Source organism: Aethalodelphis obliquidens, unplaced genomic scaffold, assembly GCF_003676395.1.
Source record: "Aethalodelphis obliquidens isolate GAN/ISIS:26980383/991018 unplaced genomic scaffold, ASM367639v1 scaffold26, whole genome shotgun sequence".
In the NCBI taxonomy this organism is placed as follows: domain Eukaryota; kingdom Metazoa; phylum Chordata; class Mammalia; order Artiodactyla; family Delphinidae; genus Aethalodelphis; species Aethalodelphis obliquidens.
In genome coordinates, this window is record NW_020837970.1 from 3247722 (window position 1) to 3262717 (window position 14996).

At 40.1% G+C, this 14996-nt stretch overlaps 1 protein-coding gene across 1 annotated transcript in view; it reads right to left on the reverse strand.

The window, feature by feature from the left end:
* Positions 1-14404, reverse strand: part of PRTG (protogenin) — a 135956-nt gene extending 121552 nt beyond the window's left edge. Inside the window, exons 1-2 of the mRNA XM_027123087.1 lie at positions 14135-14404; positions 11605-11907 (exon numbers count right to left, since the gene is read on the reverse strand). Of these exons, the coding sequence (XP_026978888.1) occupies positions 11605-11907; positions 14135-14228 (397 nt within the window). The 5' untranslated portion in view covers positions 14229-14404. The remainder of the gene's footprint in view (positions 1-11604; positions 11908-14134) is intronic.
* Between the last annotated feature and the right edge of the window lie 592 nt (positions 14405-14996).

A 14996-nucleotide genomic window follows, 5' to 3' on the forward strand; every position in this document is an offset into this window, starting at 1 on the left:
CTCTATCGGAGGTTCTTCAAAGACACACTGAAAATCACTGCTTTACATGAAACTTCCATTTGGACAGATGTATCAACAAACACTGAGCCTCTAAAGGGACAAGAGCTCAATCTCCCCACATTGAAGTTATCCACAAGAAAAGAAGTTCCATGAAGTGTTACAGGACCAGTAAAAATATAAACACATTAGTGAGTTTCACTACATCAACAAAAACAACATCAAAACCTTATATAAGTAAAGGGTAAGTTGCACAATGATAAAATATTTTTAACATAAATATTAAGAAATGTAGGGCTTCCCTCGTGGCACAGTGGTTGAGAGTCCGCCTGCTGATGCAGGGGACACGGGTTCATGCCCTGGTCCGGGAAGATCCCACATGCTGCGGAGCGGCTGGGCCCGTGAGCCATGGCCACTGAGCCTGCGCTTCCGGAGCCTGTGCTCCGCAACGGGAGAGGCCACAACAGTGAGAGGGCCGCGTACAGCAAAAAAAAAAAAAAAAAAAAGAAATGTAAGAAGTATCTTTAACCTCAGGGTCAATCCCATTACCATTCACTTTTCTATATTCTGGGTGTGAGAGATATTTGAATATAATAAGACACACTTCCACACAATACACAGGACAAAATCTTCATTTAAGCATTTCAAATTCATGACAAGAATTAGCAAACCTGAGCTCTGGTCTCAGATCTAGCAGCTGTGCCCTTGGATAAGGCAGTTAACTCCTTCCAGCTTCATCTTTATTATTTGCAAAATAGAAATTTCTAAGACTACAAATTGTGCTCTTTACTCATGTTAGAGAAAGGCAGAATGATACTGCAAGTCAAATTAGGAAGCAAGGACTCTCTACTGACTATAGGATAAGTTTTACAGATCTTAAGGTTCTCCCTTCAAAATGTTTATAGCCAGTATCTAAACAAGTCTTTAAAAGTTTGGAGATCAGTGGAAAATAATAATGTATTTTCTTTGTCTTTTATTTTCTAAAAATGTCATCCCCTTTGGAAAGCTGTCTAATAGGAAAAAACTTTGATTAATCACTTTCTTTCTGTTCTGATAAAGAATGGTAGAGTGGAAACCATAAAACTCCCAGAGGAGAACATAGGCAGAACACTCTGACATAAACTGTAGCAGTGGTTTTTTGGATCTGTCTCCTAAAGCAAAGGAAATAAAAGCAAAAATAAACAAATGGGATCTAATTAAACTTAAAAGCTTTTGAGCAGCAAAGGAAACCATCAACAAAATGAAAAGGTAACCTACTGAATGGGAGAAAATATTTACAAATGATATGACTGATAAGGGGTTAATATCCAAAATATATGAACAGCTCATACAAATTAATATCAAAAAAAACCAACCTAATTCAAAAATTGGCAAAAGACCTGAATAGACATTATTCCAAAGAAGACATACAGATGGCTAACAGGCACATGAAAAGATGCTCAATATTGTTAATCCTCAGAGAAATGCAAATTAAAACCACAATGAGCTATCACCACACACCTGTCAGAATGGCCATCATCAAAAAGAACAAAAAGAACAATGTTGGTGATGATGTGGAGAAAAGGGCACTGTTGTACACTACTGGTGGGAATGTAAATTGGTGCAGCCACTACGGAAAACAGTATGGAGGTTTGTCAAAAAACTAAAAACCATATGACCCAGCAATTCCACTCCTGGGTATATATATTCCCCCCCAAAAAAACCAAAACACTAATTCAAAAAGATACATGATGTACCCTAACATTCATAGCAGCATTATTTACAATAGCCAAGAGATGGAGGCAACCTAAGTGTCTGTCAACAGATGAATGGATAAAGAATATGTGGTATACATATACGTACAATTCTACTCATCCATAAAAAAGAATGAAATTTTGCCATTTGCAACAACATGGATGGACTTGGATGGACATGGATGGATTATGCTAAGTGAAATAAGTCAGAGAAAGATAAATACTATACGACATCATTTATTTGTGGAATCTAAAAACTATAACAAACTAGTGAATATAACAAAAAGAAACAGTGTTACAGGTATAGAGAACTAGTGGTTACCAGTGGGGAGAGGGAAGCAGGGAGTGGTAAAATAGGGGTAAGGGATTAAGAGGTACAAACTACTAAGTATAAAATAAATAAGCTGCAAGGATATATTGTAAACACAGGGAATATAGGCAATATTTTATAATAACTATAAATGGAGTATAACTTTTAAAATTTTTGAATCACTATGTTGTTCACCTGTAAGTTACATAATATTGTACATTAACTATATCTCAATTAAAAAAATAAAAAGAATGGTGGAGTCGATTCTAGTATGGTAAGAAAATTATCACTTTTCTACTGACCAACTGTGGATCCACTTATAATTTCTCATTGTACCATGTGCTAAGCAGTAAAATTTTTTCCTTACATATCAGAGCTTCCAAGTTGACAACTGGTAGACTGAAAATTAAACTTAAATTTCACAAAGTTTCTTCTGTCTGTGTACTTTCTTTCAAGTATTAATTATCACAGATTTCTAAAAATGCAGTAAATCATCCAGGTAAAGATACTTATAGGCTTTGAAGAAATCATATTCCATCACTGGGATAACATTCATAATGCTTTTGGTGAAACTTTTGGTTATCTTATTGCTTTACTGAAGTTGGTCCCTCAGTTAAAATTATGTTAAAAGTATTACTAAGTCAGGGCATGAAAATATGGCTTTCTTAAATATACAAAAAGTGAATTCTTTTTATTAAGAAAACAGTGAACACATTTAGCTGATAAAATTATTTAAGAAAATTTGTGAACTCCCTTTTAAAAAAATACCAAAATGCAATACCAACATCAAAGCATTTTTTTCTTGTTATGTGTCCAGTTTGAGGTCAGTACTTTAATTGAAATTACTTTAAATCCAATCAGAGGGACTCAAGCTAATTCAGTTTGAAAGCTGGAGGAAAAATTAAACCTTATCATTCTTAACAGGAATTGGCGGTCGTAGTGGGGAAGCCAATATAATCTATTTCTATTAAAACACTAATAACATTAGCAAAACTCTCTTAAGATGAAACCAGCACTATTTTTTTAAACACCGAGTCAATAAACATTAGAATACACTATTAATTATTAGCAGAACCAGATACATATTCGTAAAGTTATACCTCTCCTACACTACATCAACCTTCAAAGCAGCACAACTATTCTGAATTGTCCAATCCCAGACAAAGTAATTTATTTTTCTAGACTCTTAAAAATAGTACTAGTTCAAATTATCAGTATTGGTTTAAGGCCTCCCCATCTCCAAAAGCAGATCTTCCTAAGGTCCACTGCAAGAGTATGAATCCTTAAAAGTACCAAGTTAAATAACTGACTAGCTTTTAAAAATTTTTTCTCAATGACTTAAATGGTTCTCTCGCAATGTGATTGGGCTCACCCTTACAAAAAATATAATTTATTGGCCATTTACTTAGAATTACAATAACAGAATTAAAAAACTAAGGGCACTGTGTTGCTCAATATCCATCCCTCCCTTTTTTCCCCCCAGGTACCTATTTTTACAGATAAGACAAGGATCTGACAAGGATGAGAATGATGAAGTGATTTGTCTAAAGTCGTATAAGTCACCAACAATGGAGAAGGCACTAATGCTTGGCTCTTCTGCCTTTTAGTCATTCTTTCTGCTTTCCGACCTCACCCCTCCCAGCAACTCAGTAAAAATTTAGTAGCATGAAGAGTATTTACCAGCTGTTGGAAATTGTCAACTTCATAATTTCTTTATGAAATGACTACAAGGACAGGAAAATAAGCACTCAAGAATGTTAAAATTCTGTTTTGACTCAAACACTATTTTCCTCAAATATAATGAAAATGCGCATTCTTCTCTTCTATTTTGAACTAACTGATGATTTGTTCTACTCCAAGTAACGTTTTTGGCATAGAACACATGGTGCCAAAAACATTTAGCCAGACTTGCTCAGCACTAGAATCACTCATTAAAATATTCTGCTTCCTCCTTCATCTATCTCAACTTCCCCACTTGAGCCACCAGTGGCTACTGGCCTCTATGGGTGACTAACTGCATGTAGCAACAATCATAACTTTTACTAGCATAAACAGCTTAATCAAAATGGAAGCACACACATAGAGTGATATCCTGGGAAAGATAAAAACTATGAAGTCCCTGCCCACTACTACTAAGTAATCTAAAACAAATATTTCAATAATAACCACTCAATTTGCCTGTGACTTTCTATGTACTAGTTAATATACTTTAGTGTCTAATTCTTTTCCTTTCTGTCACCCCTTGATGCCCTCACAAGATGCTACCATCTTTACATAATTATCTGCAGAAGTGAAATTGCTTCTGCCCAAAATAAGTCTATGGTACCACTGAATTAGCTGAAAATATTTCGGTTAACCATTCACTCAATGAAAAACGTACCACACAGCAAATGTTATTCTCTGGGCTGTTAATCTCATACAGTTTTACTTCTCACCATGCAGAGCATCACAAAAGATGTTCTCTAACACTAACCACACATGGAGATTTCTCATATCTCTTCAACTATGGTGTCCATCACATCAAGAAAAAAAAGGTGCTACATAAACACAGTTAAATGAAATTTGCATTTACTCTTAGACTAGATATCCCCCCCAAAAGATCTGAAATATTGAAATCAAAATGAATGAACCTACAGAAGGGTAAACTCTTAGTAGCCGTTTTCAATGTACTATGTGTGAAAAGGGATGGAAAGGCATCACTCCAAATTAGACAAACAACAATCCAAATACATTTCTTTATCTAGCTTCCTTGACAGTACCTAAAAATAGTAAGTCGTCTCCAATCAATAAATTTAACACTGCTAAAACCAAAAAAAGTTGAATATCAAGTTAACGCAGAAACAGTTAAAATACTAATAGCCTAGTGACACTTGGAAAGAAGTTTTGCACTACTCTCAGAAACATCAGTGGTTCTCAACCAGGGGTGATTTTGCCTCCCAAAACACATTCTTTGGTCACCACAACTAGGAAGGGGTGCTATTGGCATCTGGTGTATAGAGGCCAGAGATGCTGCTACACATGCTACATTGCAAAAGTCAGCCTCTGCAATGAACAATTACCTAGTCCAAAATGTCAATTGCCCCAAGGCTGAGAAACCCTAAGAAATGTAATCCACAGCCGAAAAAAAAAAAAGAAATTTATTTTTTTATTTACTTATTTGGTAAATGTTGGTGGAGTGGAAGATCCATTCTGAGTAGTACTAAAAAGACTACAAAACAATAAAAAGGCCATTTTGGAGGATTATTCCAAAGGAATATGATTTATTTAGAGAAAGTAGTCTATATAAAGCAATATCATTCAAAAAAAACTGTCACACTGTTCTAAACAGGGATTTACTATAGTTTCATAAAGCAAAAATTTTAAAGAAAATTTTCTTTCCATCAGTCCTAACAACAAATCCAATGAGGATACAAGTTTGAAACCAGGACCCTGAACAATGATTGCATTCTCCAATAGTTACTTGATTAATCTAGCCACTACAAACGCTAAAGCTGTAAAATATACATATATGAACACAAGAAAAAGGCAAACCCTCCAGAAACTTAAAAATAAAATTCCCAAACCTTTTAAATTCATGCCTTCTGCTCAGTCTATAAGAATTTGGCTTTTAAAGCTCATCAAAAGCAGTTTCTGAGAACCAGAGGTCAAAAAAAGAAAAAACCCAAGGAATGTAAAAGTCAGGAAAGTATTTGTCAGATTAGTGTCAGAGACCTTTGTGAGGATGACACCTTTATCCTCTGCAATACATATCCCTAAAGCAGTTCACTTGGCTTCAGAATTATAGCTGCTGAAGGTAATTTGGAACATTTTTACCTTTTTTGTACATCATTGTCAACTGTTGACTGTGAACTTGCTCTGTGCAGATTACCATGTTAGGACAACTTCCAATACTGCTTCAATGATTACAACCATATCTTCTTCTTCCTCTCATTTACCAAGATTTTTTACCAAATGAGAATTTTAAAAATGTTTTAATAAAGAGTCTGAACACTATAAACTCTCAGAAGTACTAAAACAGCCCTGACTGGGACTTCCCTGGTGGTCCGGTGATTAAGACTCTGTGCTCCCAATGCAGGGAGCCAAGGTTCAATCCCTGGTCAGGGAACTAAGTTCCCACATGCCGTGACTAAGAGATCCCATGTGCTGCAACTAAGACCTGGCACAACCAAAGAAATAAATTAATATATTTTTAAAATAAATTAAAAAATAAAATAGCCCTGACAACAAAAACTTTATTTGGGGTACAACTTTTAGAATTTCTCTTAAAACATATCAATAATCAGTGCTGTTTTTAAAATTCAACTATAATCCTCAGCAAAATGCCTGACTTAACATTATTATTTTCATATTAATAGTAATTGCCGGGCTTCCCTGGTGGCACAGTGGCTAAGAATCCGCCTGCCAATGCAGGGGACACGGGTTCAAGCCCTGGTCCGGGAAGATCCCATGTGCCACGGAGCAACTAAGCCCGTGTGCCACAACTACTGAGCCTGCGCTCTAGAGCCTGTGAGCCACAGCTACTGAAGCCGGCACTCCTAGAGCCCGTGCTCCACAACAAGAGAAGCCACCGCAATGAGAAGCCCATGCACCTCAACGAAGAGTAGCCCCTGCTCGCGGCAACTAGAGAAAGCCCGCATGCAGCAACAAAGACCCAACACAGCCAAAAATAAATTAAAAATTAAAGAAAAATAAAATCCCCATTAAAAAAAAATAGTAATTGCCAGTTTAAAAGCTGAAAGTAATCAACCCTAACTGAGCACCTCTGCCTAGGAGAAATAAAAATCATCTCTCAAAATTGTAGTCAAGAATATTAGGGTTTTCAAAAAAGTAACCTCAAATGCATGTACTTATGAATTGAAATACTCCTTCAACCTAACACCCTGCTTAAGAGATTTGTTTTCTGCTATTCTTTTAAACTGCTCTGGACTTCATCAATAGGCCCAGCTGTTAAATTCAGGAGCAATGACAACAAATGCCTGGGCAAACAAGTGCTGAGAGTTAGGGCCTTTCTTTAGAATAATCAGAGCTAGTTGACACAAGAGGGCCATACCAAATGCCCTTTCAAAATTCCATTAAGAAGCTGGACAAAAATAAAATAAACACATTTATACATCTTAAAGCAAATTATAATTCTACCCCTCAGTGGACCCTGCTTCATTGAAAAATAAAAAATCCAACAACTTTGAAAAACAGTGAGATAGCGTTACAGGTTTCTGCAGATGAGAAATGATCCTCACTAATCAAGTGCAAAGTGGGAAAAACTGGTTCCATTACCCAGAGATCACCAGGTACCTGATAAACCTTTTAGGTAGACAGACTTTAAGAACCAAGTATCATCGTAAATAAGCCTGTAGAACTACATGTGCTTTTACTTCCCTGATTTAACTTATGCAATTTTAAGCTAGTAAATTTTAAATTTAAATATGTACTTTTGAACCATACCCCCTTCTCTTTAAAGATGATTTTTCTTAGACCCAGAAAGCACCATCTGAATCTTATCTACAATGTTGGCAGATTGGTCTCTCTAAATATCTCAGTCTGTCTTATTTTTCCAAAATCAAACAACTTTTACTTTTGTGTTAGCACTCTTACGTTAGGGCAAGTAACTGTTAACAGCTTGATTTGAAGTGAACATGCACACAGGTAAGAGACAATGTCCTTTACAGCATCTACAAATCTCAATAAAAAGTGACAATGAAGCAAACTCTTGCCCATCTTGGGTCCAGGATCATTAATAAAATTCAAAATCTAGGCTAATAGTCTCATAGCTCTTACCTTTCTCTTTTCAATATACCACCCACCCTCTTTTCTTTCGAACATGACTCTAAATGTTTTCAATATATTTTAACTTCACATTTCAAGATGAGCTTTGAGCTATAATTTATGTACTACTCTTTAGGCGAGGAACCACACTCACAGAACAGTTTTTCATTAATCTCATCAAAAAACCTCAAGTTTCATCTCAGCTTAAACTGAAGTAATAAACATTTTATTCATGGAAAACAACCTACATCCTTTTACAGGAAACAACTACTGCTACATAAAATTACAGAAATAGACAGCCCCCCAAAAAACAATTTTATGGATGCTAAAACTAATCTCAAAATTTCGGAGAAAAAAATCCATCATAAAGTTATAATAATTCCTATGGTCTTCCAGCTACAAATGCTCATTTAAAAAATTATTTTGCACCCAAGCAAACAGTCCTGAAAAACCCAACAAATATAAGCCAGCTTTATGTTCCCTTTCCCTCTATCCTAAGACTTCAATTTCCACCTTTTATGGAAAGGAAATAAACAACCAGCTTCCTGTTCAATCACTAGCTTACTGGCCAGTCTTCTACACATCACACAACACAACCTGCCTCCTCCTTTACTTCTCTCAAATGTCTCATCTTAATTTAAACTTGTTGAAATATGAGACCGTTTTACCACACTAATGCTTTCCTATGAAATTTATCTTACTTCAACAATTAGATTGCAAGAAATGTCAAGATGTCATAGATTACTTCTCACTCCTAAAATATTTAAATTAGATTATTTATGTAGTGAAGACTTAGCACCTATGAAAGTGAAAATTTGATTCTCAGTTAAAAATACTGAAATTTATGGGAAATGGTTTAATATTCTGTTCTTACTATTGTATACAAGTAGAAAAAGAGCCTCCCACATTACTCCCCTTTCTATTCCATTACATGAAAATGTAAAATGGCTATCAATAAAAAGGATTAACTTTTTTAAAAAACTAAATATTACTTTAACCCTATACTTTCCTTTAAAAATGGGATGCCTTAGAAAAACTAAGTTAGACAAATCCTTTTGTGCTTGGATGAACAACAGGAAAGCAAAGCCTCCAGGCCTTTGGGGAGGAACCTTGTCCCCACAGCCAGCTCTGATGTGCCTGGGAGATAAGGCTCCATAGTGACACTTAAGGAAAGGCCTGTTCACATTTGAATTTCTGCATTCCTCAAGAACAATTCATGGCAATAACTAACTTTGCAGAAGAGCTACATGAAAGCTTCGGCCAATGAATGAGGGTCATCTGCTCTTTATCACAAGGGTAAACCTCATCCTGGCCAGTTTCTAACCTTTTAACCCTGTGAATTCCTAATTTACACATGAATAATGGAATTCTTGCCTAGAGTGCAACTTTCAGCTTCTAGTTCCTAAGTTTAGAAACCAAGACTTGATTGCCTGTGTTAAAAATCTAAAACTTGCACAGATTAAAGTTTTAGATTTCCAGGTGCAGATCTACTTATTACACTTCAGAACTAAAAGATATGTTTGCTGACAAAATCCTTGACCAGAAAATAAAAAGAACATACCTGCACCCTGCTGCTTTCACTAACTAGGAGAGAACTAACCTTTTAAAAAAACCCCACAAAAACAGAATGTCCACTTAATGCCTATTCTCTTCCTGTTTAATACGTATAACATCTTACCCTGAACACAGAATAAAGTCATCTGAGACGACAATGTCATTGGACATTGCTTCTCAGATATCAGAACTAACTTGGTGAATTTCAAATCTCTAAGAAATTTCATTTCTAAAGAAAAATCTAAACCCACTATGCATTTCTTATTTTAAATCTACAATACTGAATGCAATTTCCTAGCAAAGCACCTCCTCCAAGTTAAATAAAATGTGTGCATATGAAAAGTGTGGTTCCTATAACTAACATACTACAGTTGATATTTAACAGCAAAGCAATATTCTACATAGTTTAACTGGAAAGTTTTTGATACTTAAAATATGAATACTTCACCACAAAAGCCTTCAAAATGATTCACATCTAATAAAATATTTGTCATTAATAATTTTTATAAAGATACAAAATCTAACGCTACTCAAAAAGCCAATATTAACATTGTTTCACTATTACTATGTTAATACTGTTCAGACTTTATTCATGAAAACTGAAAGCTCTGTGTATTTTCAAAGTATTTCTGAGTGCCTTAGAATTGTCAGGCTTCTAAGGAGGTCCTGGAAATACCGTGTGGTCATGACAAATGCTTCATCTTTCAAAGCCCATCTGCCCCCCTCCACCTTTCCATCCTGCCGCTCTCCTCTCTGGCAAGGTAATACAAGTTACAGTTCCTGGATATGATAACACAATATTCCACAAACCCAAAAAGGTAGAAAAATTACAACTCTATAGAACAATTTTACATTAGACAAAAATTAAATGAACAGGACATAAGCATAAAAAGCACACTATCCTGAAAACAATACTGTACTGAAAAACCACTACTCAACAACAACACAAAAAGATGATTATTGGTCAATGATCACAGCAAAAAAAAAGTAGTTTATCAGACACTCTCTCAGGTTTATAGTATTCTGGGGGAGGGGGACTAGAATTGGAAACCTCTACTTTTCTGACATTTTTCAATGCAAAAATATATTTGCTTGCAATTTATTTTCCACTATTAATTATTATTGTACAAATAAAATATATTACTGAAATGAGGATGGCATGAATATGGCCATGGACTGTTACAATAAAGTCACCTAGGAAACCCCCACCAATAGCTGAATTTCAACTGTGGAGACCCTGAAGAAACTATTTCTTAAAGATTATGACTTTATCTCAAGAGCTCCCTCCTCCTATTGTTCATCTCGTAAATGATCAATTTGTAGGTATAGTGCAAAATCTATCTTTTGTGGATTAACAAAAGCTTGTAGCTAGGATGCCTGTAAAACTATTTTTAAAATACAGTTGTGCTGTGTTTTGTTTTGTCTTAAGATTTACATTGTCTTTTGTAATCTTGAGTGTGGGGTATTTGATCACCTGAAGAGGTGGAAAGCCTCAGTGAAAACAAGGAGTTCTCTAACTATCCTAGGCCCGTGTTTACACTCAACAGTTACCAGGGCAACCACCAAGCAGTGGGTCACTTGGACAAATGGTTGATCTGACTGGGTTGTTAATACAAAGGAAATCATTAGACAGCAAACTTTATGACAACTGGAAAAAAGTGGGCAGGTCTGGTTTAAGTCCATTAGGCATAATATGGAAATGGCCTTAATCTCTTTCTCTCCCAGCAGGAAAAGCCTAGGAATACTTCAAAGGCTTGAGAGTTACTGACCAATGCCCTCTCTTTCAATTAAAAAGCAACATGGGTGATCTTAAAGCAGTCAGAGAAATGGAAGCTTGGGCTATACGAAAGATTTAGCACTTAAGGGCCATCTACAAAGCAGAAAAAGTTGCTTGTGATTTTCAAAATTTAATTATTAATTTACAAAAATGAGATTTTAGAACAACTTTTGTTGTGTTGGTCAAACTTTTCATCCAACTTTTTTCACAGTTTGAAACAAATTTATACAAAGCCACCTCTACAGGTTTTGGTGTTCTAAACCTAATGGGACTTCTGTTCTAAATCACTCATTCGAATTTAGATATTTTTTTCCTCAGATTTTTCTGCATGCCTTAGTTAGCACCAACTACTGTCTGCAGGAAAATTCTTAATGTTTGTGTGATTTTTCAGGTTAGCATGCTAATGAATTGAGAAGTAATCAAAATGTAGCAGTGAAAAACGCCAAACAACCAAGAACTTAAACACTTACTTGATAAGGTCAGATGAGCCTTTTGACTAAGAATGGCTCCACGTTTGTTCATGGCCAAGCACTGATAAAATCCTTCATCAGACTGCTCTCCTCGCTTGCCTTCCACCTCACTGATGTATAAAGAGCCATTGGACAGAACCTGGATCCGCTTATTTTCAGACACTTTTGCTCCATTTTTCAACCAAGTGACCTTAATAGGAACTTCTCCATGAGCCTGGCAATCTAAAACGACTGGGTCCTTTCTTGTGACAGTTATATCCTGTGGCTCTTTGATAAAAAACAGTTCGCTAAAGCACCATACTCCTACAAGGAAAAGGGGGGAAAGGCATACCCAGAATTATAAGTGTAAAATCATTTCTTAACACACAATTGTAAAACACATATTCAGAGTGTAATGAGACAAAGTTTAACAAACCATAAATTAACTTACAAACACCTTAATAAACCAATCTAAGTTTCAGCTAACCTTCTCAACAAATCAGAGAAATCTTTTTACAACATCTTATACTAAAAAGCATAGGGAAGATTTCAATAACTTTTACCCCTTTTAAGAATTCTGTCCTCAAGTACCTTGCTAGAGTTTCAAAATCATCAGGAAAACTCTTGAGCACAAGCTGTTTGCTTACTTTTACAAGCTTGTCAAAAAGATCTTGAACAGAGTAAGTCGTAAAAGTCTAATTTTACAAGAAATCATTAGCAAAATTCAGACTCTGTGAACAAGCAAGTTTATTTCCTTGTCCCTTGAAGAGTTTTTGAAACCCCTGGTACCTACTCCTTTGGGAAGTGCGTTTATCTTTTGTGACAGATGACAAGTTTGCACTTTTATATCTGCCCTTTTATAGCAAGGACTCTCGTCTCTGCTCCTTGAAAGAGACCCATTTACTTAATTTCTGCAGAGTATGGTAGGTATTTAAAAGACAAACATTTGACTTTGAAAAGTTGCTAACTCTTGCTGCTTGTACTCAGTGGGTGATCGGATTAGGAAACTTCTATTTCATTTTTTTTAGAACTACCAACTGTTGGAAAAAAATGTGTGACTAATTGGTCCTTACTGTCTAACAGGGATGGGAGACTGCTTAATCAACCAATACACACTTTTATCAGAGCAGAGTAAAGGCTTTATGCTAGGCATACACATCGTCCCGGGTTCCCGTCAGGAAAAAGCATCCGATGACCAACTAATACCCTGTCACCTCCTGCATTTAGCGCAAAGGTTAGCTTAAGTCTTGCATATTGATTGGGGCCGAGTAGAGTATGAGGGGTTTAGGGGCGGAGGGCATTTCATCTTCCTTCTGATTGTCTTGAATTCATGAGTACCGATCCCCGGGACTGATCTCTGTTTCTCATCAAGGCAAGTCCTCCAAACCTCACACACTAGTCACGCTCCCACGCCCTGGCTGCCGACTTCTCCTAATGGATGCCCAGGGCGACACGAGCGACCCTAATAGCCCCGCGCAGCGAGGACCACTCCGGAAGGCGCCCATTGTGTTTCCGAGTCACATCTGACTTTGATCCTTTTCTCTTGCTAATAGAAAACTAACTCCTCCAGGAAACAAACAAACAAAACAAAAAACCCACGAAAGTCTGGGGTTTGTAACTTGTAAACAAATAAAACAACCAATTCTTAACACCTCTTCTCCCCGCGCACCCCGCACCCCGCATCCACTTTACAATTTTTAACTCTTTAAGAATAAAGCAACACGTCAAAAAGAGAAAAATTAGTTCATCCAAGTTTGCTCAAGCCTAGCCTGGAGTTTGGAGGGATCTTCAGATTTGCACATATCTCAGGCCCTGCCCCCAAATCCCTAGCTGTTAGAAATAAACCCTACTTAGATACCTTCCTTCTCAGCTTCGGGACTCTTCTCCCTCCCCTCCGGGGCACAAATGGGCCACACTCTTCTTCCACTCCTATTCTCTTTCCAATTCCACCCCTCCCGTCTCCTCCTCGTTCGATCCGGATCCGGGAAAGTGGGGGCACTTAGGGGTCTGACCTGGGCGCTGAGTTCACCTATTCTCTCCCCCGCCCTAAAACGTGGGGAAGCCCCCACTGCAAACAGGGGAAGCCGCGCGGAAACGCGGCGCCCCCTGCGCCGCGAGGCTGCCACTAAGGAAACAATATAAATAAAGCCACGTGCGGCCGCGGCGGCCCCGGCTGGAGGGCGGGCTGCGCGGAGCCCAGGCTGGCCCCGAAGGCGAGTACGCGGCCGGAGCGCGGACAATGGCGCGAGGAGAAAGGGGCGAGAGTGGACGGTGGGCGCCGGCCCGCAGCGCGCGGCCGGGGGAGCGCAGCGGGGAGGGGCGGGCGCTGCGAGAGGCGCCCACCGCCACCCGCGCCCCCGCAGAGCCCGCCGGTACCTCGCGCTCCAGCGGCAGCTCCCGACTAGCTGCTGGGAGGGGGCAGAGACTGGGGGTCAGCGCCCCCGCGAAGGACCCGCCGCCCCCCCCCCAACACACACACACCCGGTTGCCTCCTTCCCCTGCCCACGCGCGCTCTCTCACGCCCCACCGGCACAGAAGAAAGCGCGCCCACCTGGAACGGGGCCGAGGACCGGCAGGAGCAGGAGCGCGCCGAGCAGCATCCCTGGCGGCCGCGGCCGGGCGAGGGGTCGCAGGGAAGGCGCCATTCAGCAGGGTTGCGTGGGCATGCTCCCCGGCCGCCCCGCAGCCGCTGTCCGCCTGCCGACTCCCTCCTCCGGGCGCTCTCCGCGCAGCGGCTGGACGCGCGCAGCCTGGGCTTCCCGCTCGGGCACCGGCGTGGCGTGGCACGGCGCGGCCGGCGGCTGGTCTCTTCGGGCGCGGCAAGGCCGGCGCACGGACACCCGCTCGCAGGAGGCGGGGGGCGCGAGCGTCCGGCCCGGGGGCGGAGTGAGGCGGCGGCTGGAGAGGGCGGGGGCGGTGGAGTGGACAGCGCCGCCGCTGCCGGCCTCGGGACTACTTTCTACATCTGGCCCCTGGTCTGGGGACCGCGAGGTCGGCGCGGCCGCGGAGGGAGACGCTGGGAGGGGGTCCAGTGGCGGCCGGGTCGCGGCCCCGGGGGGAGGGGGCGGGCCCCGCCGGACAATGCACCTGGGGGTCAAGCCCCGGCTGAGGGTCTCCGGCCCGCTTCCCCACCCCCTCTGGCTCCCCGCCCCACCCCCGCCGTCGAGGACAGAGCCACAAAGGCCGAGCCTCCTGGCCCGGCCTGGCCTGCCCCCGGGCCCCTCTTCCCCCCCCACCACCCGCCCCAGACCACTCCCCTCCACCCCCGGGCTTGGTTAGGATTCGGGGAAGGAGGAGGCGGGGTGAGGGAGGGATGGTGTTGAGAGACGTGAAAAGGCCGGAGACTTCTCCCCTGATGGCCCCTGCCCATCCCCCTCTTTCGCTCACACGCCGAGGCCCTGTGGAGGGAAAAC